Below are 27199 nucleotides of genomic sequence, written 5' to 3'. Positions count from 1 at the left end.
AGCCGTATGAGCCACATATTCGTCCGCTAGAGGAGCCGACATAAACACAGACGAGGAATAATGAGAGCCTTGAAACAGTATCTTGAGCAGGCTAGGCAAACAGCTCGGCATTTGACGGCAACATGGCCTCAGGGAATTTATTATTCTTCAGCTGGATGTTGGATGATGGCGGAAGAGCACATGGATACCTGAGTAGTTTGCAAACTGGGTCGACTCGAGTCGCCGCCTATATGGGTCAGGTCGGCTATTTGGCCTTCCAACTAAGTTGAACAAGTGACTCCATTGCCTGCGGGTGTTCAGCAGACTGACTAAACCTCGTACCCATCAAATACCGGAACCTGGCCCGATGATATTCAAGCTGAGAGATTCATTTAAAAGGCTGTTGAAAGAGTGTGAGCGGCGTGCAATCTCTCGCAATTGTTTCCTCGACAGGTACATCCACCATGTCGACCTCAATGCTGTCGCAAGCTGGCGTCAAAGGCGACGACGCCAGTGTCAGAATCAGTGAAAAGGCCGAGTACAAAGCCTTTATTTCTGCTCTGGGAGTGGCCCATCATCTCGGCGTGCAGTTCGCGCGTATCCCTGCTCGTTTCCGCCAGGCTCAACTCGTTCCCCCCGAGAGCCATTGTGCCATCGTGGATGCCACTGAATATGGGCCGATCTGCCCTCAGGCTCCTGACAAACTTCGTGGCATTCGGCAGCACCTCTTTGCTGGTGCGCCGGCCGCGAACTTGGCGCAATCCGAGTATGATTGCCTCCGGTTGAATATCTACGCGCCTAAACCGGTCATCTCGTCCGAGAGCAAGTTGCCTGTTGTTGTATGGATTCACGGAGGTGGGTGGACGATTGAAAACGGTAACGCTGACTTTTGTAAGTACTTTACCACGCAGGCACATACACGTCTGGTCTACTAATGAGGGCACTAGCTGGCGACTTTCTAGTACACCACTCGATTGAGGCCGGCAAGCCGATAGTGTTTGTATCCATCAACTACCGGATGGGATCCTTCGGGTTCCTGTCTTCATCAGAACTCGCAGCAGAGGCAGTCAGTCATGGAGAAGCAGGGTGGGCAAACCAGGGTCTTCACGACCAGCGTCTCGGGCTTCAATGGGTTCGTCAAAAGCCTTCTACCCGGTATACTCCTCGTCACTCACCACTCCCAGGTGAAAGACTACATTCACCTGTTCGGAGGTGATGGCTCTAACGTAACGATTGCCGGGGAGTCTGCCGGGGCCTGGTCTGTCCTGGCTCATTTGCGATCAAACCAGGCCCTGTGTCAGCGCGGGATCATGCAATCAGCTCCATCTTGGTCCATGCTCCGGCCAGAAGAGGCACAGGCCAAATTCGACCGACTCGTGCAGCATGCCGGGGTCCCTCCCACTGCGACGGCTTCGCAGAAGATTGCTGCGTTACGGTCAGCATCCACACAGGAGTTGATCGCATGGAACGGGCCACTGACATCTCCGATTTGGGATCCAAAGTGGTTTGTCGGTCATTCCTTGCCAGAAGGCCCCCTCGACTGCGTGGAGCCATTTCCGAGCTGGGTTAAGGCCATCGTAATGGGGACAATGCGAGACGAAATGTCGGTCTTTGGGTTCGACAAGGTTGAGCAAACCAAGGGATCCGTGATCTCCAACCTCCGTAATATCCTGTCTCTCCCAAGCGACCAGTCCTTCAGCTCCGAGGTACTAGAGGAATATGGCGTCCTGGAAGTCAAGTCAGATACAGCGGCAGTGCAAGCACTGACCAGTCTCCTTGCTGATGCCTGCTTCTCGCGTCTGCCGTTCAACGTCGCCAGCGCCTGTAGTCTCCCCAATTCACCATCACTGTATATATACCGATTCGATCAGCCCGACGAGGCGGAATCCAGTCCGCTCAACGGAGCTGCATTCCATACCCTGGATAACGCTTACTTGTGCCGTTACCCTGCGGTCGCAGGCTCTGCAGCCCCGCGCTCGTGTCAAGCCACGGCAGATATGTTCTCCCAAATGGTTCTCCGCCAGGCATACGGTGAGTCTCCCTGGCAGGAGTATAGCATTTCGCACGCACAAAATGTGTTTGACGGAGCTCACACTCGACTTGAGACCGTCGGTCGTGAGGCACAGCCCTGGAGGAAGCTGTTGACCAGTCAAGACCGAGTGAATAGATTTGCGAGATTGTTTTATGATTTTATCAATCAAGGACCGGGGCAGTGAGGTATCGGCCATAGTCTTTACAATTTCTGTGCCGCAGAGTTCCAGAAGACCAAACAGTTGTTATATTTTTAAATAAAGCCATGTTTATTAGCACTTGCCTGTCTCATATCGATGTAGAAGTGCCAAGGTCAACATCTACTATTTGGCTAGTAACTAGTCAAAGTCTTCATTACAGGATTACTAACCCTTATATAATTTTATTTAATAAGAATTTATATACTCTTTTTATATCAACTTCAGAGAGGTTTCCACAGTACAATCCCAAAGTCGTAGTGCGGGATTCTGAGTCAGCTGCCGAACAACCTTAACAACTTGGAACCTTTGGCTTCCCTTTGCAGTCCAGACCCAAATGCGGGGACAAGGACAACTCCGTGAAAAGGCACAGTGGATAATTAACACGCACTGGTGCGAAAGAATACCCCCACCCACCAGCATGGTCTCTACAGCCGGGAAGCAGCGGCTGCGAGCCTCCAAGGCTTGTCAGCGATGCAGCCGGCGCAAGGTCAAGTGTGATGCCGCCGAGCTTGGTTGTCCTTGCAGCCGATGCCGCATGGACAATGTCGCCGAGTGTACACTGGCCACCTCGCGCCGAGGGACTTATGATCGAACGAGCTTTCGCCGGCAGGTGGCAAACCCTGGCGCATCATCGTCAGTGGGCCGGGCTTCAACTGCGCAGACCAGTCCTTCATCCGGCCGCCGCAGCCGAGCTGATTCTCGCTCTCCCCAGCTGTTTCCGGCCGAGGAAATACCAATACCTTCAAATGGAGATCACCCGCATGCCGTGGATGTGACTCGGCCGCCCGACAGTGTCCCCTCCTCGGCAGGCGCATCAGACCATCCATCACTATCGGCCATGTTCGAGAATTTCCTCGACCGCGCAGGTCACGAAAACCTGTGCAAGGCGAAGCTGGTTCTGTTCGGGGAACCTTCGCCCTTGACATTTGCCCTGCAGCTGCGGAGGGACATGAATTCGGGCCTGCACGACACCAACCAGCGTGTCTTGAGCAGTGATTCACTAGCCGTCGTCCAAGAGAATGTGCATCCAAAACACCTTCGTCCCCACGATATCGAGTGTCTGAAGGCGAAGGGGGCGTTCATTTACCCGGAATCGGAGTCTTTGGCAGAGATGATGAACGTATTTCTGGAACGGTTCTATCCTCTATACTCTGTTGTGAATCCAACAGACTTACGCAAGGCGCAGCAGGAGCGGAAGCTGCCGTGGATCCTGCTGCATTCCATCTGTTTCATTGCGATGACTTTCTGCGAGCCTGCCACAATCTACAAGGCTGGGTTTGGTTCCCGCGCCGAGGCGCGCCAGGTCTACTACGATCGGGCCAAGGCGCTTTTTGATTTAAATTATGAAAATAGCAAGATACTTCTAGTCAAGGTGGCGATCCTGCTCAGTTTCAAGGGCCCTCAGATGGACTGCTACTGGAACCCATGCTCGTGGATTGAGGTTGGGGTGACGATGGCTGTGGCCCTGGGACTGCACCGCAAATCCATTGCAATCAATGGAAACTTCAATGACCGCGGCCTGCTCAGGCGGTTATGGTGGACGTTGGCTGCTCGCGATGCCCATTGTTCCGCACTACTGGGCCGACCATTCCGTATTAATATAGCCCAATGCGATGTGGAAATGTTAACGCAGGACGACTTCCCGGACGAACATACATTCCAGCCCCCGACGATACCATCAGGCTGTAGCTGCCGCGAGTCGTTCGAGTACCAGATCCAAGCCACCAAACTGTCACTTATCCTCCGAGACATCATGTTCTTACGGTTCGGGCCGACCAGTGTAAGCTCTACAACGGAACTAATCCACGAGCAACTGGCCACCTGGAAAGCAAAGCTCCCAGCCGCAATGCAATGCCAGCCTGGCCAATCCTCCGCATCGATATCAGCCGTGCAACTCGACATCCTGCTTAATTATCACATCATGCTCCTCCACATGGACCAGCCCCGACAGTCAAGACCCAATCCATCGACCCTCTCGGCCCCGCCGCCCACCGGCTACGATTCCACGGGCATTTCAGAGTCGTCGGCCCTGGCGGTCTCTTCGAGCGCCATCAAACTCATGACGCGGATCTCCATTTGCAATATCCCCCACGAGGTGTTCCCTGGGTTCTTCATGGCAGGAATCATTCTCTACCAGCAGACCCAACAGGCGCAGAACACCCATCTTGCGAGAATGATCCAGGCCAGCTTCGACAATTGCCAAATGCTCTTGAATCAGGCCCAGAATACCTGGGACCCGGGCGTCTGGGCGATGAAAGCTTTTGAGTTCCTCCTCCTTGCTGCGGATGCAGCCGATGCTCTAGAAACTCGGATACCCCCGGCAGGCAGTACGCCATCTCTAGATATTAATCACGCTGCTTCTACGCAGCCCCAGCCTCCGGGATATGCTAATGTGTCTGCCTCGGATTTTGATTGGGACGTGCCCGGGGACTTGGCGGATTATATGCTTCTCCCAAACTTTTTCGTGCCGTTCGATACATAGAACGGATTGTGGTATATATATCTGTCGACCTGCAATTGTATCTTAAGAACTGGTCCTTTACAAATGAAACTGGGACGGCATTATTTGATGACGATACTTTGTGGGTTAACCAAACCAACCCAAACAAACTATGCAAAGTCTGTTGATCAGTCATAGTTCATTCATGATATCAAAGGTGCGGAGTTTGCAAACACCTTCCGTCCAATAGAAATCGGCCGGGTATATGCATATAAGGATCCAACATCTCCCATATTGAAAGTGAACTACCACAGTCTTTAAAAGGGAATCAAGGTTGCTCTCTCTTCCATGCCGTCCAATCGAATTGCGGTCTACGGCCATCGGGGATGGGCCAGCTCAGCTATTGTTGCAGCCCTCATCGCCTCAGGAGCCCCTATCAAGGTCCTGTACCGGCCCGGATCCGATATATCCTCTCTCCCTAACTCGGTGGCCAAGATTGCCGTCGACTTGGATGATCAAGACACCGTCGTCGCTGCCCTGCAGGATGTGGATGTTGTTATGTAAGTTACCAACCACTACGTACTGCCATCGAGAAGCCCGAGGCCTAACCGGCCTAGATCCCTCGTTGGACACGAAGGTGTCACCCGCCAGCTCGGCCTGGTGAATGCCATCCCCAAGACGAACGTTCGGCTTTTCGTCCCTTCGGATCTCGCTGCGCGGTATGACGAGCAGGGACTGCGCATCCCAGTCAACCACGCCAAGCACGAGGTCGAGAGAGCAGCCCGTGCTGCTGGTATTCCGGTTACAGTGGTCCTTACTGGCAATTTTGCGGAGTTTGCCTTGGCTACACCGTACGTCCTTTTATTGTTGATGTTGTTGTTGTTGGCTAACTGGACCAGGGCTATGGGAGTAGACCGTCGCAATAACAGGATTATCTTCACCGGCGAGTCAGAGCACAAGGCTCTTAACCTCTGGTACGTGATTTTAATATATACAGCAGTCCAGCTGTTTTAAACCTTCCAATGCACAATCTCTAACGTCAATAGCACTCGGTCCTACGTTGCTGCCGCGTACGCCTCCATATTCGCCTCAACGCCCATTGACCAACTCAGGAACCGCACCATAGCCCTGTGCGAGCTTCGAGCAACAGGAAGTGAAATCGCACACAGCCTGACAACACAGCATGGTTCTAGAACACGCAGTAAACATGAATCGGCCGAGTCTATTAATGAAGTGGTCGAGAGCTCTATTGCGACCGGCAGCAAATTCGCGCTGGCGTTCTACTGCCGCAGAATCTGGGGAAGCGGGCAGCAGACTGAAATGATGGGATGCGAGTTTTGGGATGTCAAGGGTTTTCGCAAGGCGTCGTTGCATGATCTCATTGTAGGCGGGCGGCTGCAAGAATATCGCGAGCTGCCATCGGCGCTCCTGGAGTTTGTGGAATCGCAGTTTTAAGTGTGTGGATTCACGGCATTGGTAGCAGTTAAGTGCTCCTTAAAATGGAAATTCGTTCTTTCTTTCTATTCGTGGCATTGCATCGGAAGTGCGGTCGGGTATGTTCGTATTTGCCGCGGCTATATGCCTAACGTAACCCGAACCACGGTACTCGAGCACGTCAAGTGGAGACCAAATAGAACATCCTGATGGAATTTCTAACTATTCCAAGTCCAGCCTCCGTGTTTCAGACGCTCTCCTTCCAGCGCAAAACTCCTTTTATTGCTCGCCCCTGTTTCAAGTCTTGGAATGCCTCACGGTATTGCTCGACGGGATAGAATGTAAGGAGCTTCTGCATAGGAAACCTGCCTTGCTTGGTCTGCTCGATCAAGTACGGAATCATCTAGCAATCCCCGTCAGTAGCAGATCCGATACGGCCGTACACATGTGACGGTCAACATACCTGCTCGGCCACGCTTGACCCTTGGTGACAACCTACGTACTCCCGTCCAAGCGTTAGATGAGAGAACACGTCCACGCCTGCTCTCCTGCCTGGCGCTGGGGCACCGACGCTGGCGGCCCGTCCACGGGTTGCCAATGAATCCAACATCGTCTCTACCACCTGCGTAGCCCCAGAGCAGTCAACCGCGAACTGCACGCCATTGGAAGGCGCACAGATCTCTCGGATCTGTTGCAGAAGATTTTCCGACCCCCCCAGTAGTGCATGGGTAGCCCCCAACTCACGCGCCATCTCTAATCGCGAGGCCTCCAGATCCACCGCGATGATAGTCCTTGCCCCTCGCAGCTTCGCCGCCATAATAGCGCTCAGGCCGACGGCGCCCACGCCAAACACGGCCACCGAGTTCCCTTCACGCACGTTGAGGGTGTGCAGGACTGCGCCTGCCCCGGTTTGCACCCCGCACCCCAAGGCAGCAAAGGTATCAAGCGGTGTATCCGCTGCGACGCGCGCCACCGAGGCACGGCTGACAATGGCAACGCGAGAGAAAGAGCTCTGGCCGAAGAAATTGGCAAAAACCTCTGGTTCACCGGTTGGGAGCGATATGGTTCTGCTTCCATCCGTCCGCTTGCCGCCGAAGTTTTGCGCTACCAGGTTTTCGCAGTAGGCTGGGTGGCCGGATTGGCATTGGGGGCAGGTTTTGCAGAAGTTGTAGCTGAGAATAACCTTGTCGCCGATATTGACATCGTTTACCTCCTTGCCTGCCTGGAGGACCACCCCAGCGCCTGTCTATATATCAGCACATAATCCTCCCAACGCCGCGTCGTTGTCGTCGTCGTATAACATTGTTATTGAGGAATGCCTAGGTCAGGTTCTCTTACCTTCATGTCCCAAAATACAAGGAAACGCAGCCGGCAACTTGCCCTCCATGCAAGCAATATCAGTGTGGCAGATCCCCGTAGCGTGGATTTCCACCAAGAGCTCGTCGTCCCGTATCGTATCCAGCGTCACCGGGCTAAATCGGGGTTCTTCCCCGACGGCAAATACAACCAGGGCATCTGTAGGGTAGACCATTGTGTTTTTGTGCAATCGTAGTCGAGAAGGCAGTGACGGACTGAAGGTTTCTTACGCTCGTCTGTGCGGTTATCGCCCTCTTCTCACAAGCAAGAAATACGGTGGCGCTCCTTTTTAATATCGGACCCCCCGTTTTCCTGCCTTCCGATGATATGCAAGTGGGAAAACCGACGGAAAACAGGCCCGTTGATATTAGTGGATCATTTGCTGTGCGTCTCCGGTCTGGTCGCTCCACATTGGGGAAATGGAGAACAATGTTCGGCAATATGGGGTGCCCCAGACCGTGAGTCTCTTCCCCGGTTACTCCCCTATCGGATGTGAGAAACTCGGATCTGGCGCAGATATCGGATCGGATAGACTATTTTCAAGAAGGATGATCCGGCTCATAGAAGTATGCATATAAACTTGACATGTAAGGCGTTATCGGGCCTAGTCTGACTGCAAAACCTTTAGCTTATTGACTATTCACTCAGCAGACACCACAATGGCCACACCGGAGATTGAGACCCGTCTCTTCATTGATGGAGAGTTTGTTGACTCGCTGGATGGTTCCAAATTCAAGGTTACAAATCCTTTCACCGGCGAGACCGTAGCAGAAGTGTCCGAGGGCAAAGCAGACGACGTGGACCGAGCAGTTGCGAGTGCGAAAAGGGCTTTTCCAATGTGGTCGGAGATGGACGGTATTTGACTGCATTCACCGGGTCGACAACCGCAATGTCCATGGCGCTGACGTTACGAACTGAATAGGATCCGAACGGCGGCGCCTCATGCTGAGGCTGGCTGACCTTGTCGATGAGCATGCGGCGGAGTTTGCGCGCCTGGAGGCTCTTTCGATGGGGAAGCCTGTATCAACCTATATCGATCAAGCAATGGGCACAGCAACACTGAGATGTATGTCCTTACTCGAGCTCCTTATACAAAAGTGTCTAGGGCTTATGGGTATGTAGATTATGCTGGCAGGGCTCTGGATATCCACGGGGCCACCTCCCTGACCTCCAAGGACCATTTGAATATATCCATCCGCCAGCCTTATGGTGTCACTGGGGCGATCATTCCCTGGAAGTGAGTGGCTTCATTCCATTTCCACGACTCAGCTGTTAATACCGCACAGCGTCCCGGTGATCATGATCTGCTTCAAAGTCGGCCCTGCCCTCATTGCGGGTAACACGCTGGTGCTCAAATCCTCTGAGAAGGCTCCGCTGACTTCAATCCTCTTCGCACGGCTGGCCAAGGAGGCTGGCTTTCCTCCAGGTGTGCTTAATATTGTTTCTGGGTTTGGACTGCCGTGTGGGGATGCCATCGCTCGACACATGGATATTCGGAAGATTGCTTTCACAGGCAGCACCAGGACGGGCAAGCTGATCCAAAAGGCTGCGGTTGATTCAAATCTCAAATCCTGCACACTAGAACTAGGGTATGCCCCCGGAAGCAACCTGGCAATACCTTCAAGTTGAGCTCGAGTTAATTAATGTATCGAAACAGTGGCAAAAGCCCCCTGATCGTGTTTGAAGACGCCGATCTGCAAAAGGCAGCAAAGGTAGCGGCCTTCTCTATCGTGTTCAATTCGGGCCAGGTCTGCATGGCTTCGTCACGGGTATATGTTCAGAAAAGCGTTGAAGATGAATTCACAAAGCTGTATGCACAGGCTATTCAGGAGCTTGCAGCTCAGGCGGGCAACCCCCTCGAAGCAACGACTGGGTTCGGTCCCCAGGCAGACCGGCATCAGTTCAAGAGCATTACCGACTATCTACAGAAAGCGCAAAAAGATGGCCTCAAGCGCCTGTCCATTGGGGAATCGACACCACGCGAGGGGGCAAACTTTGTCTCCCCGGTTGTGTTCCAGGAGGTGCCGGAACATCATTCTATTATGAAGGATGAGATATTTGGGTTTGTTTTACCCTCCCCACTTTGCCTTTGCGGAACATAAATATCGTACGGGCTAACATGGTCTGTTGCAGTGCTGTTTCTTGTCTCAACGCTTTCAGCAGTGAACAGGATGTGATCCGCGCGGCAAACGACTCTGAATACGGGCTATATGCCAGCGTATTCACCCGGGACATCAACCGGGCGATCCGAGTGGCCAAGTACTTCGAGGCAGGCTCGATTGGCGTCAATACGTCTTCTCCATATTACTGTCAAGACCTGCCTCTTGGTGGGTTCAAGGGATCTGGCACTGGACGGGAGCTGGGAGACGAAGGCCTACAAGCATGGACGGAGGTCAAGTCTGTTTATATCTCGCTGTCGTAAATATTTCCCTGGACGTTATTACTATAAACTAACAAGATTGTACAAGCGACCCAAATTAATCAGGCCAGCACTACCATTATAATCTGTTATAGCCTCGTTGGCCGTAGTTATGTCATAATAACTTCATATCCACCATCTTACGCCGCCACTGCCTTCGGAGACATATGGAATCGCCGGAGGTACGTTAGTAAACCCATATAGCCGAACACCCCAGTACAGTGTCTCGAGATATAAAGCACATCATCCCGACGCATAGCGAAGCAGTAATTTACACTCGTATCATCGCACTTTTTAAACTAAGCCACAACTCAAACCATCGCTATGCCGTCTGTTTTCCTGGTAGGCCCTGGCCTGATCGGTGGAGAAGTGCTCGACCTTCTACTCCAGAACAAACAGTATGAGATCACAACGCTCGTGCGCAGAGAAGCCGCCCGTCCAGCCTTCCACGAGCTCGGCGTAAAGACTATCCTCGGCTCTCTGAGCGACAAAAACGCGATTGCATCGCAAGCAGCAGCGAGCGACATCGTCATCCACACAGCCACTGCCGACGACTTACCCTCCGTCCAGGCCATTCTAGAAGGGGTCCGAGAGCGCACCCAGCGCGGGCAGCAAACGGTCTACATCCACACCAGTGGTGCAAGCCTTCTCGGTGATAATTCAGAAGGTTCCCACAAGAACGATTTTATCTTCGACGACGCGACCCCGAGCTCCATCGACGCACTGCCGGACTCTGCAGCCCATCGAGAAATCGACCTGGCTATTGTGAATGCGCGCAAGGAGCTCTCTTCTCACGCCAAGCTCGGTATCATGATTCCGCCGGTTATCTACGGTGTCGGCACGCGTGAGAAGCGCCTCTCCATCCAGCTCCCGACTATGGTGCGGTACTCGATCAAACATGGCTATCCCGGCATGGTCGGTGAGGGTCTCTCCGTGTGGAATCAGGTGCATGTCAAGGATCTCGCCCGCGGCTACATGACTCTGCTCCATTGGATGGAACAAGCCTCGTGCAGTGAAGTTGGCCAGAACCCCTATTTCTTCTGCGAGAATGGCGAAGAGCTCTCATGGGGCCAGTGTGCCGCAGAGATTGGCCGTATCCTGCATAGGGCAGGCAAGGTAGCGGATCCGACCCCTAGGACTATCCCTGCTGAGAACTACAATGACCTTTTTGGCGAGTATTCGGGTCTTGTGGTTGGGTCCAACGCACGGAATCGTGCTACTCGACTCCGCGAGCTGGGTTGGATGCCCCAGGAGAAGAACACCTTTGCCTCCTTGGAAGAGGACGAAATTCCGCTCATTCTGCAGGAGACGGGGGAATTCAAGGGTTACGCTGCCCCAGTTGCTTCAGGGACGTTTGAGGGTAAAAGGTAGGGCTCGGTGTAAATCTTTCTTGGGGGGACTGAAAGTGAACATAGCTACCGAGCCAGGTTCTAACCAGATGAATGGAAATAAATCCAGACCTAAAAGTACATTAAATAAAGCTAGAGATTAGTTCTTACTGCCTTTTCAAATATAATACAATTTACGATGTAAGTTCGGTTCAGGGTTACGGACATTATACACGAGATACCTCAGAGTCTATTCACGGGCGTATATGCTCGGGACTTGCGTATAGCCACGGCAGCTTGCATGGTCGAATGGATTGGTAGGTTCAGTCTTGAAGGAATCACATATACCCCAGATGTACTAGGGCTCGGGGACCGTGGACTACAGCAGAATGCGGGGTCCCCGGCGAAATATAAAGGGTGTCAAGGCATTCCCCAGCTTTAGGCCTCCTCTCGATGTCACTGTATATATCTACCTTTAACTTGCAGCAATGGACGAAAAGTCAAAGGACGAAACACTCCACATCGACGATGTGTCCCGCGATACAGAAGCCATTACAGTCCGCCACCAGCAGCTCCTTCGCAAGATTGACTGGCGCCTGCTTCCACTGTGCGCATTCATCTACTTGCTAAACTACCTCGATCGATCGAACATCGGCAATGCTAAGGTCCTGAACGCTGAAACCGGCGATTCGCTGGAGCAGCAAACTGGACTGACAGACACTTGGTATTCAATAGCCCTTACACTGTTTGCTGTGGCATATTCGCTGTTTGACGTGCCGTCCAACTGGATTTTGAAACGCTATGCTCGCCCATCGTACTGGCTCGGGGCGCTGATGCTTTGCTGGGGCGCGGTGACTATCGGTTTCGCAAAGGTGGACAACCTGCCCACGGTTGTAGTGCTCCGTGTGTTGATCGGAGTCTTCGAGGCTGGCTTCTTCCCTGGTATGGTCTACCTCATCACCTTCTGGTACCGGCAGGAAGAGCGCTCCATCCGCATTGCCTTCATTCTCGCAACCGCGACGCTTGCGGGAGCCTTTGGGGGTTGCATCGCCTACGGAGTTGCGTTCATAAACGGGAAAGGCGGACTGGAGGGATTCCGCTGGCTTTTCATCATTGAAGGAGGAGCAACAGTCCTCGTCGCTCCCGTTGTGGTGTTTGCGCTGCCCAACTACCCATCGTCGGCGACGTGGTTGACGCTATCGGAGCAGCGCTTCGCGATTGAGCGACTCGAGCAGGATGGGGGCGTGCCCACCCGAGATCGGGCGTCTCGAGAAGAAATTCTCGAAACTGTGTGTAGCCGCCGGATGCTCCTACATTACCTAGCTTATGTATGTCACCTCTCGGCTTCTGCGATGCCATACTTTCGGGAATCATCTCCGCTAACCAATAATCCCAGTTCGCGAACAATACTGTGATGAGCTCTCTGGCCTACTTCAGTCCCACGATAGTCAAGGGCTTGGGGTATACCTCCATTCAAGCGCAGCTGATGACAGTTCCCCCGTGGGCGGTTGGATACGTGATCTCAATGCTATTAGCCTGGTCTGCGGACCGGTTTAATGCGCGTGGACTCCATGTTTGTCTTGCAGGAGTGCTTACAGGTACTGGGTTTCTCGCTAGCCGCCTGCTTCCAGCAGAGGCCTACGTGTCTCGGTACGGATGCCTCATTGTTGCCTCGTGCGGTGCCTTCCCCAGTGCTGCACCCTTGACGGCCTGGGTGACCTGTAACGCCCCTTCCACAAGGACCCTGGGCCTCGCGGCCGCAATGAACAACTCGATGGTTGGACTGGCTTCCATTTTGGCGTTGTGGGTTTGGAGATCGGTGGAGGAGGATCGTGGGTTTCCAACTGGGAACACAGTCTGCGCTGTAGCTGGGTTTGCTACTGCAGGGCTCGCGCTGGTATTGCATTTTTTCTATCTGCGAGAGAACAAGAGGATGACTGGACAGGGCCAGAAGGCTTGGGCACTTTGAATACATCTACTCTGGCTAGGATGTACTACGAAATTGTGAACCAGTCTTAGACTGCCCCAGTTTTAGACTAGGGCCTCGTGTATTGCTATTGAACTTGTGTTTATAACATCATCAAAATGGTCACAAGTGCATAACTCCGGAACGCAATTAATCACGGGTGTGCTCAGTATCCCTAGCAGTGTGTCGGCTATATGGGTACTCAATGGAGAATAACTAGCGGGGAAAGGTAATCATATTGGCAAATGCCGTATAGCTATATGTATATAAACTCCTAGGGTGCCAAACACCACATACCTGATCTGCCAGCCTGCTTTCCCTCGTCTCTTTTCTTTTCTTAATATACATTTCCCAACCAATATGCGCGATATCAAGCTCGATACTTCTCTTCTTTCCCACCTCGCCGGGAAAACCGCCATCTTGACCGGTGGCGCCGGAGGGATTGGCAGCACCATCGCAAAGCAGCTTCTGGAAAACGGCGCCAACGTGGTAATAGCAGACTTGGAGAACACACGGCCCATGGTGGAGACAATGCTCATGGACCTTGCCGATTCATGCAGGGGACAGCTCCATTTTGTCGCGACAAATATCGTGCTTTGGGATCAAATGACAGCCCTATTCCAGTCAGCCAAGGAGCAATTCGGCTCTATCCAGCTGGTCATTGCAAATGCAGGAGTGATGGAAACCGAGCCGGTACTGGACATGGATCAGATCGACGAACGAGGGAACCTGAAAGAATCAGAGGACTTTTCCAAAGTCATCGACATAAACGTAAAGGGCACCATGAACTGCCTGCGCCAGGCGATTTTCAGTATGAAGGGGAACCAGCCGTGCTACCCTGATGGATCGCGCGGCGCGGTGGTCCTTGTAAGTTCGATTTCGGGCTACTTCGGGGGCACGGGGGTGTCGGGGTATATTACGTCCAAGCATGCGGTGACGGGGATGCTGCGTGGATCACAGCTGGCTGCGAGGAAGTACGGCATTCGAGTGAATGCTGTTGCCCCGTTTGTTACTCCTACGGCCATGGCAGGCGGATTCTCAGAGGCGTGGCGAGCCAGGGGCCTTCCGATCAATACGACGGATGGTGTTGCTAGGGCCCTGTTGACGCTTGCCTTTAACCCTTCAGAAAATGGGTCTTGTTACGTGGTATGGAATGGTGTTGAGGTTCACGCAGTTTCCTCCCTGATACTTACGGATAATACAGATTTCAGGTCCCATTCTTCGAGAGGCGGAACATACTCAGAAACTTCTACTGGCGGAGTGGCTTGGAGAGGATTTGGCACGGGTATTCGGGGATGCTAATGAGTTTTTTACGAGCCAGGGGGGGTATCAGTTGCCAAAGCGAGTTTCCCGATAATTGATACGTAGTAGAGACAACCCGATGTGAATTGAACAACTCAAACCCTTCAGCCAGCCATTTCTGAATCGTTCCCGGGCAGCGTGAATAGCAATATCAAATAGAATCGTCCTGCAGGCTTTCTTGTGGCAACTGGTTTGCCAGGGCTATATGCAAGACTACCGGCTATATCCATTACTTCCTCCGCTCCCTCAGAGTCCCCACGGCTATATTACTACCCCGGCTTTTTCAATAGAGGCCAATTGTATGAGGTGAGGGGCGTAGCTCTGTTAGTGAATTGCTACCCCGCCCTATATGCACCACTGCATACAGGTCCAAATAAAGCTGGCCTTGCACATCCGGTCTTTCTCCAACTATCGCCTACAGTTTACAGTCCACACAAGCATGCCTACAGAATCACTGCCTCAGCCCGACTTTGACGCCATTGTTGTTGGCGCTGGTTTCGGGGGCATCTACATGTGCAAGAAGCTCGTCGCCCAGGGGCTGTCTACCAAAGTCATTGAAGCTGCGCCTGATGTGGGAGGGACATGGTTCTGGAATCGCTACCCTGGTGCATTGTCAGAGTAAGTAGACACGCTGTTCGCTATAGGGCAAAGGGAAAGATTGCTCATGCCAGTTCAACTAGCACGCGTTCCTTTCTGTACCGATACTCGTGGGACCTTGAAGACCTGCGCCAGTATCCTTGGGATAGAGAATATTTGAAACAACCAGAAATCCTTGCCTACTTGAAGCATGTTGTCGAGAGGCATGATCTGCGACAGCACATGCAATTCAACACCGAAATGCAAGGTGCCTCTTACGACGACAATCATAACCTGTGGACTGTTTCACTGTCATCCGGTCAGCAGTTACAGACTCGATACCTTATCACGGCAGTTGGGCTTTTATCCAAGATCAACTATCCAGATATTCCTGGGCTCGGCACATTCAAGGGCGAAATGTATCACACTGGGAACTGGCCGGCGTCTTTTGACTTCAAGGGTAAGCGTGTCGGGGTTATTGGAAACGGATCTACGGGCGTTCAACTTGTCACTGCGTTGGCCGATCAAGATGTGAAGCAACTGCTCTCGTTTCAACGCCATCCACAGTATGTCGTTCCAGCAGGCGACTCGGAAGTCTCTCGTGAGACTCGAGAAGGACTCGATAGGCGATGGGAGCAAGTATGGAGAGAGGTAAAAGACAGCACCTTCGGGTTCGGCTTTGAGGAAAGTTCAAAGCCCACCTTCAGCGTCAGCGAAGAAGAGCGTGAAAGGATCTTTGAAGAGGCTTGGGCCAAAGGGGGCGGGTTCTATTTCATGTTCGGCACATTCTGCGATATCTCGTCCAACGAGGAAGCAAACAGGGCAGCTGCGGAGTTTATCCGCCGAAAGATCCGCCAAAAGGTGGAGGATCCTGTCAAGGCAGAGAAGCTCATGCCGTACGATTGGTATGCCAGGCGGCCATTGTGTGACACTGGCTACTACGAGAAGTTCAACCGTCCGAATGTGGACATCGTCGACATCAAGACCAACCCGATCACCACGATCACCGAGAAGGGGATACAGACCGCCGAGGGATCGGAATACGAGCTTGATGTTCTTATCTTTGCAACGGGCTTCGATGCGGTGGACGGTAACTACAAGCGGATGCATATCCAGGGCGCCTCAGAGACCCTTCAGGCTCGGTGGAAGGAGGAGCCCAGCTCGTTTTTGGGGGTTTCGATCCCTGGATTCCCAAACCTGTTCTCCATTCTCGGGCCTAACAGTCCCTTCACCAATTTGCCGCCCTTGATTGAGGTCCAGGTGGAGTTCATTGCAGACATGGTCTCTCACGCGCGGAAAGTGGCCGCTCAACCAGCAGCAGCAGCAGCAGCAGCAAATGGGCCACGTGTAGAGGCGGATTCAGCAGCATTACAGGACTGGGTCCACAAGTGTGACGAGCTGAGTGCCGGCAGCTTGTTCCGCAAAACCGACTCGTGGATATTTGGGGCGAACGTGGCGGGCAAGAAACGCTCAGTGCTGTTTTACTTTGGGGGGCTGGCGATGTACAGGCGAGTTTTACAAGACATTGTGGAAGAGGGATACAAGGGGTTTAGTCTTACTTAAGTGTAACTTTCTTATTAATCCAAGACAATCACATCTGGGATAAGGACTGCATTTAGCCACGGCTATATGGACATTTGCCACTCAGGGTCCATGTTTGGCTCTGTGACAATCCACCGTACTCTGTAACTGATAGTGAGTGGTTCCCCAGATCCCCAGATGCCAATTAGCTGTGGATCAACTCCCCGCACAGGAGTTGAATTGCTGAAATACGTATCCCCTTCCTAATCGCCTCCATTGCATTCCTCTTACACACTGCCATGTCACCAAGTACTAACCCCAGCACCAACACCGCTTCCCACAGCCAGGACCGAAAGTCACGACTCAGGGCAGCAAAGGCATGCAGGCGATGCAGCCAGCGCAAAATCAAGTGCGACGCAGTACAAAATGGACTGCCCTGCAGTCGGTGTCGAATGGATAACACAGATGATTGCACACTGGCGCTGTCACGAAGAGGCACCTACGACAGAAATGCAGCCCGGGACCTGCGGCTAAAACGACAATTGCATTTGTCGCCTGCTGGAGTAGACCCAGGCCCATTATGTCCGAGTCCAACAAGAAAGGACTCTGGAGGCCCGCAGTCTACCGTCGAAGCTCCTGCAGAAACCACGCCCTCCCCACTGGGAACCGGAAGTTCCGGGCAATCGGTGGCCGGCTCCTCGACTGGTTCTATTTCACGCTCCAAATCAGCCATGTTTGAGGAATTTTTGAGTTGGAGAGACAAGAAGAGTGAAGGAAGACTGGGGCTGATTCTCCTTGGAGAGCCGTCCCCGTTGACGTTTGCACTAGAAGAGTTCCCCCAGGACGCCCACCCGCAGTTACACGACGCATCTGGCCAGATATGCAATAGTGCCAATCTGGAAGTTATCCAGAAAGATGTTCACCCGTCGCATTTGGATGAAGCCGATGTCGCGTATCTGAAGGCCAAGGGCGTTTTCACCCCGCCATCAGCAAGGACCCTGGATGATCTGGTCGCAGTCTATCTGACGCGGTTTCATCCTCTGTATTCCATCGTGAACAAGGTTGAGCTTGAAAAGGTCCATAAGGAGCACAAGCTCCCTTGGGTTCTTCTCCATGCTGTTTGCTTCATCGGGGCAACGTTTTGTGAGCCCTATAAACTGCATTCCGCCGGATTTCAGTCTCGATCCGATGCCCGTCGCCACTTCTACCAGAAAGCAAAGCTACTATTTGATACTAGCTACGAGACTAACAAGATCATCCTCCTTCAGGTAGCTATTATGCTGAGCTTCCGGGGCCCTCAAATGCAAAGCTATTGGAACCCTTGCTCCTGGATTGGCTTCGGGGTGACGTTCGCTATCTCGCTAGGCCTCCATCGTTCGACAGCCTCATCTAACGCACCCGGGGGTGATACAGGCTTATTGAGAAGACTTTGGTGGGCGCTGGTAGTGCGGGATACCTACTGCGCCGTCTTACTCGGACGTCCTTTTCGCATCGATCTTCCTCATTCTGACGCAGAAATGCTCATGCCAGATGACTTTGTCTACGAGAGCCACGACGAAGCCTTCTATCAGATCCAAATGGCACGTCTGGCTCCAATCATGCGGAATATCACCCATTGCCGCGCGGCAGACCGGCAGCTCTCCCCACAGGTCGTCCACGCAGAATTGGAGACGTGGCGGGCTGACCTGGAGGTCTCTCTCCAACGGTGGCCAGGTGGATCTCCCTCCGTACTGTGGACCACTGCACTAGACATAATCTACAACTATTATCTGTTGCTTCTATATATCGACAATCCTGATATATCCCGGTCGCAAACGCTCTGTCACCAACCAGGGCCCGCGCGTCCGCGTCAAGAACTGGTCGAATCAACAGCCAGAGCCATTGCCTCCAAAGCGATCACTCTTGTCACCAAGGCCCGTCTATCCTACCTTCCTCATGAGGCCTTTCCGGGATTCTTCGTGGCCGGCATTGTCCATTACCGGCAAACCCAGCATAATGACCCAATGGTAGCTCAAATGGCACGCGCAAGTCTGGACAATTGCCGCGTGATCCTGAACGAAGTCAAGGAATTCTGGGAACCCGGTGAATGGGCAATGGAGATCTTCGACTTTCTCAATATGAGACACCAGGACGATTCACTGAGGAATGCTCGCCCCTCGCCTCGTCAGTCGGAAGTAAATGCGACTGCACTCCACACCGATATGCCCGCAGACTTCGTTCCAGCAGAAAATCAGGAAGACAGTAGCTTGATGAATAATTATCTCTTCGGTTCCAGCTGGGAAACAGTTATGCAAGGAGGACTCGCAGACGACTCCTTACTAATGCCAGGCTTTCTCCCTTCGGTTGTTGATGAATGGTCCTACCTTCAGCCTTAACGTGGGAATTATTGTACAGATGTGATTTCATTTCAATATACATTTATCTGTTGAATGTGCACGATACGATTATTAAGAATTGTCATGATATTAATTCATCGCGCCACAGCCAACATTAGTTGTATCAAAACCCACTAGTAGTTATTCATTTACATTATATGCCAACAGTTGGAATATATATTCGGTCAAGCCACAGCTCTGGATGAAACAGTGTTTAGATATCCCCAAAACGCCAATTCGTTTGCTCCTCCTCTGTAAGCAGGTTACGAATGGCTGACGGCATGGATATATTGGGACCCTGTTTGGCACTGCGGAGAGCTCCCTCAAAGAAACGCTGTACGGTAACTGCAGAGGGGTAGACTTCACCAAATGTGCCCAAAACCCGCATGCCCTGATAGAATCCTTCAAAAGCCTCAATCCCAACGCAGCCTGTGCTGTCCTTAAATCTAAGAACTTGCCTCGCGAGGACCGGAACAAGCAATGCAACCGTTGTAGTCGGGAGATATTGGACAAGCCCAAGGTGATTCAGGTCCTGCAAGATCGACGATGTCTCGCGTATAATATTTTCATACTGCACTCCCGATAGGCTCAGAACCTGCAAGCTCGGACTCGGACTTTGGCTTTCTCGATGGAGCGTTCCGATAGTTGCGAGGAATATTACTCGCATCCACGCGCGTTGTATGTGGAGGAGCTTCGTCGCATGATCCAAATTGTCTGACTGGAGGGGCGCGTATTGGAGTTCTACAGGAAGCTCTTCGCACCAGGCTTGTAACCCCTGGAGCGCTTCCCATCCAGGATCTTTGCTCGACTCCAGGGAACCTTGGCGCCGATGCTTCTCCTGGTGGTCACGAACAAGTAGCGCCCTGTAAATGAGCATCGAGATCTTTGCCTTTTCGATAAAGCCCATTGCCAGCTGTCGCTGAAGCTGAATATTCAGCAGAAAGTCGCAGCCGCCGAGCGCCGTGATGATCTTGGTTGAATGGTAGCCGATATTGAAATCCTCTAGACTGACCAGGGGAAGCTGGCTATCGTCATCCTGCCCATAGCACAGCGGCCGTCGTAGGTTCAGTGCAAGCAACGTATCGCGAGTATACAGGCACCACCAAAGGCGTTTCCATATCTTCTGGCGCTGCGGGGTCATGGGCGACGTCGAAGGGTCGCAGTCGAGGCCAATTGAAACCCCGAGCGACCAGCACACGTTGAGCCAGTGTTGAGAGTCCTTGGGGTTCTCCGGGCTTTCGTGCCAGTAGGTCATGAGTAGAAGGGCCTGGATAAGAACCACTCGGTCCCTCTCAATATCAAAGTCATACAAGGTCTACATTATAGAATTAGAGCACTTGTCTACCTGCAGGGGGGTAGGCACTTTAACATACTCGGGCTTTCAGATAGTACGCCTCGCGCAGTTCCTTTCGGGTCTCATACCCAGCGTTGTGGATATGCTTCAGCTCAACAAAGGCTGTTGCCGAAAACATCACAGCGTGGAAAAGGAGCAGGCTAACGGGCTGGGCCCCGTCATTCAAAATGATAGGAAGGATAAACGATTCCAAATCTAGAACGGGAAGAAATGGATACACGTTCTCAACAAAGGCTTTGAGCAGTTCATGCCGAAGAATTATGTCTGGCACACGAAACACTCCCTTGATCTCCAGATATTCCATATCTTCTTCTGGCACATTTCCCGGCAGGCTCTGGACGAATTGCGGTAGGACTGGCACAAAGCCAAGAGATGAATGGCCCAACCCAAGAAAGTCGTGCAGCTCTGTGACGAGATTATCTAGAGGCTTTGTGAGGTGTACTTGAGAGTCCTCGGCCATGCCCCCTCGATATTCACCCTCCGTTTCGCATTGAATTCCCACCGCTGAGTCTGTTAAGTCATTGTTAGCTCTTAACCTCACAGAAATCAAGTCTCTTACCATAGCTACTACAGGTCTCAAGTCAGCCATATACCGATCGGGATCACCTGCGGAATCAAGCGTACCTAATGGGAACTTTACCACGCGCGCAGCATGATTTCCTCATAGAGCGACACCTCGTACATGGGAACCCACCAAAAGAGGCATCGCACCATAGATTATTGGCCTCGCAGAAGGCACATATACTGTAACATAAGGTGGTCATTCTTTTCCTTTACGGCAAGAAAGGCGACCTGACCTGATAACCACAGCGAAGCCAATGAAACGTATATAGAATAAAGAAATGTTTCCACAGAAATAATGACGGCCTCATGCTTTGTACGTAGGGAGAGGCTGCGACAAATTTCTAGGCTCGGAATTAAGGGTAAGTAGCCGCGGGTATATTCATGATCTCATGATCTCATCACCTTCAGTATCCAACGAACAAACAAAAGGTGGCATTGCATTTGCATGCAAATAGTAATAACACCATAATATGTTCAACTAATTGTGTTAGATCGTGACGTCCGGCTTTCTGTAGAAAATGGTAGATAAAAACCTAATCATTTCCTATAGTTAGGGCTGCGGAACCCAACCTCTTGATTTCGAAACCCTTCAGCCATCAGAAGGAAAGTATGGTCGTAAACATTGAGCCACTGGCTGGGTTCAGCAACTACGCCCTCTGGAAGCAACACATGACCTTATATTTATTTAAAGAGAAACAAGTATTGGACATTGTGTCCGGGAAAATGGAAAAACCGAGTTCTTTGTTCAAATACTCTAGGCCTACTATGGAGGATATAGTGCCCTGGACTGGCGATTCCTGATTTCAGACGGTGCCTATTGCCATACTGGATTTTCATGTGGAAGCTTATGAATGTTTCCCGGCATAAATCCAAAAAGAAGCCCTCGCAAGGTTAGAACCTTACCCCTTATAGGGTAGGTCGGGTGGAGGGTCCAGAGGTTCACCCACGGGTAAGTGCCAGGTCTACTCCTGTTTATCAGGACCCATGTGCTGTTACATATGCAGTCAGAGATAAGGTGCCTGTATTATCCCCTATTACTTCAAAATATTAATCACTGTCCTTCACTTCTCGGGCCTGCCAGGTGTGCCTTGTTCATATCACTGCAGAGTCCCGGGGCCACAGAAACATACGTTAGGTGAATATACACTATAATACTATATATTTCGATAGAATGATCCCGGGGAAACCATGGTGCTTCGAACTCTGTCTCATCGCCCTAAACAGGCTCCAACTGCGCCGGTTGTCAGGTCAAAGCCATGATACTCCGATAGGGGCCAATACATATGGGGCTCGTCCGGCCCCACGGGGCCATTACCCCAGTTTTTTCAAAGTGTTGATCCCAATGAGAATCGAGTTACGGTATTATTACAGCTGGTGTGGAAGCGAACTCGCCCTGAGCATCCGCTGGCTTACTGTCTGCCTCCACCTCAAATAACGCCTGGGGCAAAACGGCCCCTGCCCTAAATAATCAAAGCCTGAAAGAAATGACCCCCAGCCCCTGTCTCACACTCGGTATGGACGGATACCTTATACATCACCTAAGACCATGTCATCGGACCTGCAGCGCCAGCTTATAGCAGACAGTGAACATTAAAGAATAAAGACTTGTGAGTGTAGGATTTGCGGAGATAATCGCGATCCTGATACTAGCAGATGAGGCCGTCCAGCATCTCTTCAGTAAAGGGCCAGGGGGAGATTCCGATCGTTGGCCCTACCAGCATAAGCCAGCGGAGACAGGCTGCATGAACAGCCACACAAGGGGTAGCGAGAGGTATCACTGAAGACCCCGTTGATGGCCCCATACAACCAATATAAATAGGTCGCGTGAGGCCGACGTCAAAAGATAAAAAAGCTTGGTACTCTATTCCTTTCAACATTACTGCTCTAGGGAGCATCACTGTCCTACCTACACAATGCGACTTATTCTCTGGGCGCCTATCCTTGGTTAGACCACAGCTGCCTGCTCTTTGTAACAGAAAATGTACTCTTGACTGACGTGATAACTCTACGACAGCCGCCGTGGTAGAGGCCTTGCCTGGTGCTTCTTCCAGCTCTGCGTCACCTAGCTCCTCCCCTTCCAGCACCTCGTCCGCTAGCTCTGCTCCTACCAGTGGTGTGTATACAAGATACAAAGCAACGAACCTAGCGAGAGCAAAGCCACTAACCGCGATCCTGCAGTTAACGATGGGGATATGCAACATGCCTGCGAAATCGGCGGCCTTACGTACGACAACTGGAAAGACTTCGACATGGGCTTCTTCGTGAACACAACGTAACTACCCCAGCGCTGCTCAGGCATGAGATAGCTCATTACTTTATTTGCTGACTCCGTTGCTGGCAAACTCCAGTTCGAATATGTGGTGCAGCGATGAGGAGAAATGTCCTTACGGGCCTTACAAAAACCCATGGCCACAAAGCCTGTCAACTCTCTTGCCAGACCAGACAGTCTGGGAATGTGAGATGTAAGTAGACAGACCATTCTGCAATGTGTGGAATCATGTTAACTAACAACCCGCGGTAGGGACAATGACGACTGTGACGCCCCCAAAAAGGCTAGTTGGTGCAGCAACAACTTGCATGCGCAGGTCGTGTTTGCCCTGCAAGCCGTTAAGCATTTCCATGATTGGGTCCGGCGGGTTGACGATGCAATTGGCGAAGCACAGCTGGAGTACGCAACTCTGCAAGTCTCGATTGTCGAGAAATTCACCACGCACGACGTCAGCCAGGACACGACGCAAGCCACAGCATTCACGATTGCAGCGGGTGTCTTTGGAGTTGTGGCCGCTTTCTTAGGGCCCCTTGCGCCTCTCGGAATTGTAGCTGAGGGTGGTATTGCAGCAACCGCTGTTACTGTCGGTGCGGCAGCTGCGGGTGGAATCAGTGGTGCTAATACGCTGGGGATTGCTGCGACAAACGCAATGGCGCCTAATATAGCAGAAACGTATGTACCTCGCGCCCCCCCTGCCCCTGCTCATCCTGGGCTTTTGAACACTAATACGAATACAATACAGACTGCAGAGGGAGATTACTGGCGTTGGAAACATGAGCACAGTCATGGAGGCTTCCTTCAATAGCGCGCGTGACTCTATCATGAAATATGCTGGGCAAGCAATCAATGAGGTCCCCTCGAACAATGACGGCTCCACGGGCTACTCCTACAAGGACCAGCCTGGTAGTGCACCATCCGTAGTGAGCAGTGGTGCCTTTGCGGAGATGAACAGTTATAAAGACTTTGCCAAACTCAAGGATATTACCAAAACGATATCTAATATGGCTGCTATCTCTTATGTCTGGCGCAACTATGAGAAGGTTTATATTGCAAAACTGGCCAAACGCTTCGATAACGTGGACCCCTGTGATATCACGCTTGTTGACCTTCACCGAGAGTGCAAGGACGGCGTCGCTTACTTTTTTATTAAGTGGCAGGACAAGTCCATGGAAGATCCGCATTGGTCGCAGCCGAAGGGTCTCGACGCACTGGATGAGTTTGACAACCTTGACCTGTACACGATGGCTCAGGCTGCCGAATATAACCAGCAGAAATACGGATATGACCATGATTGGGACCCCACGACCGCTAGCGAGGCCATCATGGTGAAGGACGCACCACCAGGTGCGATGATGATCAACCTTCCTGTCTGCTATATGGATGATTATGTGGCATATTATGCGGGCAAAGAGTCGACTCACGAGGTAGGCCTTTTCATATTTGCTCTGCGAATGCGTCATGAACTATGCTGACCGTCCTTTTTTTTTGTTTTTTTGAAGACTGATCTCAAGGCAATTTTGCACAAGCAATGCGCAGCTATCCCTAAAGCTCTTAAGGACTGGCCGTACAAGTTCATCGGAGACAACGACGTTGGAAACAATTTCAATAAGAACCCTTATACAGACGATGCTAAGGACTCCGTCATCTACAGAGATCCCGGTGGCGAATTAATCCAGGGCCCTCCTAATTTGGACGTGGACTTCGACTATGACTACAACTAGATAGGGATTTTCTACCGTTCTAGTTGGGGTTCGATATATCGCACTTACAGACGGAACATCACCGGGTTTGGGACTGCGTGCGGTGCTTTGTTATATGCAGTTTTCTCAACTAAGAGCCGGCCATGTTTATACTGGGATACCGCGAACCAGAGCTTGTGTTGGTACTTTGACTGAGCCGTACAAGCCCGCGGACTACAGGGGGGTATTACGGGTGAATGGGTTGGCCTTCAGCTGCAGCCAAATGGGGTTTGATGGCTACGGTTGAGGCTTACCAGGGAATCATTCTATAAGCAAGTGTGATTCTGCCATGTGAAATTATGAATTCCAGTATACTGCCAGTAAACATATCAATGCATTTGTTAAGGTGGACTATCCGTACAAATATATAACCCTTGTTATACACCAGACCACCAATCTCCTCAATAATTTATAGCTCGCCACAGCCAATCAACAACCTTGGCTGTGTTTTAGGCGATTTATGTTGCTCATGAGGGTCCGGAGCGTTGCAAGCCAGGAAGCTACCTAACTGATTTGGGTTAGGTTCAAAGACAAGTATACAATCCCCCAAATGTGTCATGAAATGTGAGAGCTACAGTGCTAGGATAACTGTATTTCAATAAGATAATCCAGGACCGCGGAATAAATAGGGTTGACTATGTTGTCTCCTAACTACGGCCGACACGGAAATTCCCATACCTTCCAGGCGCTCCCTGAACCGGAAATCAATATTATCAGAATCCTCCCTTCTTAAAGTTCAATATAACGCAAGGTGTAGCAGATCGAGCGCTGGACACTAGTTCTTCGGTCAAGGTTCCCACGTGTAAGCCTCACATTGATAACCAAGGGTGTAAGAAGTAGTAAGTGGATGGCCTTCAATAGTCGGAAGGCTGTAGAGAGGATTGCATTGTACTTGCAAATTGCAAGTATTGTTGTTGCGCATGCTGTCCCTCGAGGGACGAGGTCACCAGTTTATTCTGCGTCACGACCGGCGGCTGTGCCTGGACAGCGACTAGAGTCATTGGTAGGTTGTGGAGATAGAAATCGTGGGCGGCGGTACGCGTCTCCAGATCGGCCGTTGTGGCACTCGATCATGTCCGTCGGACCCGAACCCACGATCTACGGAGATGAGAGCTTTGAGTATACGAGTCCTCGATCTGGAAGGAGAATGCGCAGATTGGTGGACCCATCGTGGAGCAGCAAGTCTTGTTCGTTGCATCTTAGCCCTAACTCCACATTTTATTGAGGAGCTCCATCAGGACGTCGGATTTATAGCGGAGAAGCATACCTCAGCTTTATAAGGTTTAAAGGTACCAGTCTCTCCAGACCACATCTATCAAATAAAGTCAAAATGAAGTTCTCCCCCTTCCTCCTCTCCTCCTCCGTCCTCGCCGCCACCCAAATCGCAGACGGCAACGACGCCCAAATCGAATCCTACCCCTACCAAGTCGGAATCGAACTCTCGGGCAAATTCTACTGCGGCGGCACCATCCTCAGCAACAAATACATCGTCTCCGCCGGCCACTGTACCCTGCTCCCAAATGTAACCGAGCCGCTCACAAAACTGCGGATTCGAGCCGGCACCGCGACCCGCGAGTCCGGCGGCCAACTGGTCAACGTATCCGACTACCAGGCTCATCCGGAGTTCAAAATGGGTCTTGCCGATGCAGACAGTGACGTCTCGGTCTTTGAATTGGCGCAGCCGCTTGAGTTCAGTGATACTGTTGCTCCTATTGACTCTCTTGCGTTTGCCGACGATGGGTTCCCGAGGGAGGGAAGACCATGCCAGGTTACGGGCTGGGGTAGTAAGACACCTACTGGGCCGTTCTCTACTACGCTCCAGGTTGTCGAGCTGCCTGTTGCCGACCGGGGGGGATGTGTACAGAAATATGACGAGCTCGGGACTGGTCAAGAGGTTGGCGAGCGGATGTTTTGCGCGGGTGATTTCGAGGAGGAAAGCCCCATCTGCCAGGGAGACAGTGGGGGTGCGCTTGTTAGTGACGGCCAGATGCTTGGGATTGTCTCCTGGGGTAAAGGGTGTCGTGCGAAAGGGTATCCGGCTGTTTTTACGAGCATCTCGAAGGTTCGGGACTTTATTGCCGATGTTACTGGTATCTAGATGAGTTATAGCGATACTATCCTTGCATATGTAACTACTTCAGAGCTGCATTTGTATCAAATATACCAAATACGTAAAGTCTCATTCTTGAAGCAGGGCCTACTTCCTGCAACACAGTGGATCATATCAATAGTTTACACAGGTCGTTCAGTGTCCAACTGACAGGGCTATGGCTTCGGACCCGAAACATCGGTTGTCGTCTACATGCGACTATTTGGGAGATATTCAGCAACCATGATGTATTTGCC

At 51.8% G+C, this 27199-nt stretch overlaps 13 protein-coding genes across 13 annotated transcripts; 11 read left to right on the top strand and 2 right to left on the bottom strand.

Moving 5' to 3' along the window:
* Positions 1–443: 443 nt before the first annotated feature.
* Positions 444–2195, top strand: APUU_80453A (putative carboxylesterase; the record flags this gene model as incomplete). Its single annotated transcript, XM_041696735.1, has 3 exons — positions 444–870; positions 927–1111; positions 1164–2195. The coding sequence occupies 3 exons, from the start codon at positions 444–446 to the stop codon at positions 2193–2195; spliced, it is 1644 nt and encodes a 547-aa protein (XP_041562336.1).
* A 433-nt stretch (positions 2196–2628) lies between these two features.
* On the top strand, positions 2629–4692 carry APUU_80452A (Zn(II)2Cys6 transcription factor; the record flags this gene model as incomplete). The annotated part of the gene is made up of 1 exon (XM_041696733.1): positions 2629–4692. One exon carries the CDS (start codon positions 2629–2631, stop codon positions 4690–4692), a length of 2064 nt encoding a protein of 687 aa, XP_041562335.1.
* Positions 4693–4998: 306 nt separating this feature from the next.
* APUU_80451A (uncharacterized protein) lies at positions 4999–6105 on the top strand (the record flags this gene model as incomplete). Its single annotated transcript, XM_041696732.1, has 4 exons — positions 4999–5210; positions 5268–5501; positions 5550–5624; positions 5697–6105. 4 exons carry the CDS (start codon positions 4999–5001, stop codon positions 6103–6105), a joined length of 930 nt encoding a protein of 309 aa, XP_041562334.1.
* Positions 6106–6331: 226 nt separating this feature from the next.
* Positions 6332–7615, bottom strand: APUU_80450S (NAD(P)-dependent alcohol dehydrogenase; the record flags this gene model as incomplete). The annotated part of the gene is made up of 3 exons (XM_041696731.1): positions 6332–6487; positions 6548–7326; positions 7423–7615. The coding sequence occupies 3 exons, from the start codon at positions 7613–7615 to the stop codon at positions 6332–6334; spliced, it is 1128 nt and encodes a 375-aa protein (XP_041562333.1).
* Positions 7616–8099: 484 nt separating this feature from the next.
* On the top strand, positions 8100–9862 carry APUU_80449A (uncharacterized protein; the record flags this gene model as incomplete). Its single annotated transcript, XM_041696730.1, has 6 exons — positions 8100–8295; positions 8363–8506; positions 8563–8677; positions 8727–9029; positions 9098–9502; positions 9574–9862. The coding sequence occupies 6 exons, from the start codon at positions 8100–8102 to the stop codon at positions 9860–9862; spliced, it is 1452 nt and encodes a 483-aa protein (XP_041562332.1).
* Positions 9863–10183: 321 nt separating this feature from the next.
* Positions 10184–11230, top strand: APUU_80448A (uncharacterized protein; the record flags this gene model as incomplete). The annotated part of the gene is made up of 1 exon (XM_041696729.1): positions 10184–11230. One exon carries the CDS (start codon positions 10184–10186, stop codon positions 11228–11230), a length of 1047 nt encoding a protein of 348 aa, XP_041562331.1.
* Positions 11231–11675: 445 nt separating this feature from the next.
* Positions 11676–13156, top strand: APUU_80447A (putative tartrate MFS transporter; the record flags this gene model as incomplete). Its single annotated transcript, XM_041696728.1, has 2 exons — positions 11676–12515; positions 12584–13156. 2 exons carry the CDS (start codon positions 11676–11678, stop codon positions 13154–13156), a joined length of 1413 nt encoding a protein of 470 aa, XP_041562330.1.
* Positions 13157–13513: 357 nt separating this feature from the next.
* Positions 13514–14510, top strand: APUU_80446A (SDR family NAD(P)-dependent oxidoreductase; the record flags this gene model as incomplete). Its single annotated transcript, XM_041696727.1, has 2 exons — positions 13514–14299; positions 14358–14510. The coding sequence occupies 2 exons, from the start codon at positions 13514–13516 to the stop codon at positions 14508–14510; spliced, it is 939 nt and encodes a 312-aa protein (XP_041562329.1).
* Positions 14511–14894: 384 nt separating this feature from the next.
* Positions 14895–16594, top strand: APUU_80445A (flavin-containing monooxygenase; the record flags this gene model as incomplete). The annotated part of the gene is made up of 2 exons (XM_041696726.1): positions 14895–15073; positions 15136–16594. 2 exons carry the CDS (start codon positions 14895–14897, stop codon positions 16592–16594), a joined length of 1638 nt encoding a protein of 545 aa, XP_041562328.1.
* Positions 16595–17283: 689 nt separating this feature from the next.
* APUU_80444A (fungal specific transcription factor domain-containing protein) lies at positions 17284–18927 on the top strand (the record flags this gene model as incomplete). The annotated part of the gene is made up of 1 exon (XM_041696725.1): positions 17284–18927. One exon carries the CDS (start codon positions 17284–17286, stop codon positions 18925–18927), a length of 1644 nt encoding a protein of 547 aa, XP_041562327.1.
* Positions 18928–19141: 214 nt separating this feature from the next.
* APUU_80443S (fungal specific transcription factor domain-containing protein) lies at positions 19142–20965 on the bottom strand (the record flags this gene model as incomplete). Its single annotated transcript, XM_041696724.1, has 4 exons — positions 19142–20242; positions 20301–20791; positions 20841–20845; positions 20922–20965. The coding sequence occupies 4 exons, from the start codon at positions 20963–20965 to the stop codon at positions 19142–19144; spliced, it is 1641 nt and encodes a 546-aa protein (XP_041562326.1).
* A 1793-nt stretch (positions 20966–22758) lies between these two features.
* On the top strand, positions 22759–24835 carry APUU_80442A (uncharacterized protein; the record flags this gene model as incomplete). Its single annotated transcript, XM_041696722.1, has 7 exons — positions 22759–22789; positions 22860–22958; positions 23024–23117; positions 23194–23307; positions 23367–23786; positions 23857–24538; positions 24614–24835. The coding sequence occupies 7 exons, from the start codon at positions 22759–22761 to the stop codon at positions 24833–24835; spliced, it is 1662 nt and encodes a 553-aa protein (XP_041562325.1).
* Positions 24836–26183: 1348 nt separating this feature from the next.
* On the top strand, positions 26184–26951 carry APUU_80441A (serine protease; the record flags this gene model as incomplete). Its single annotated transcript, XM_041696721.1, has 1 exon — positions 26184–26951. The coding sequence occupies one exon, from the start codon at positions 26184–26186 to the stop codon at positions 26949–26951; it is 768 nt and encodes a 255-aa protein (XP_041562324.1).
* Positions 26952–27199: the final 248 nt, after the last annotated feature.

This window comes from Aspergillus puulaauensis, chromosome 8 (assembly GCF_016861865.1).
Source record: "Aspergillus puulaauensis MK2 DNA, chromosome 8, nearly complete sequence".
NCBI lineage: Eukaryota > Fungi > Ascomycota > Eurotiomycetes > Eurotiales > Aspergillaceae > Aspergillus > Aspergillus puulaauensis.
Note: the sequence above shows the minus strand (reverse complement) of the source record. Positions and strands in the feature narration are given on the sequence as shown.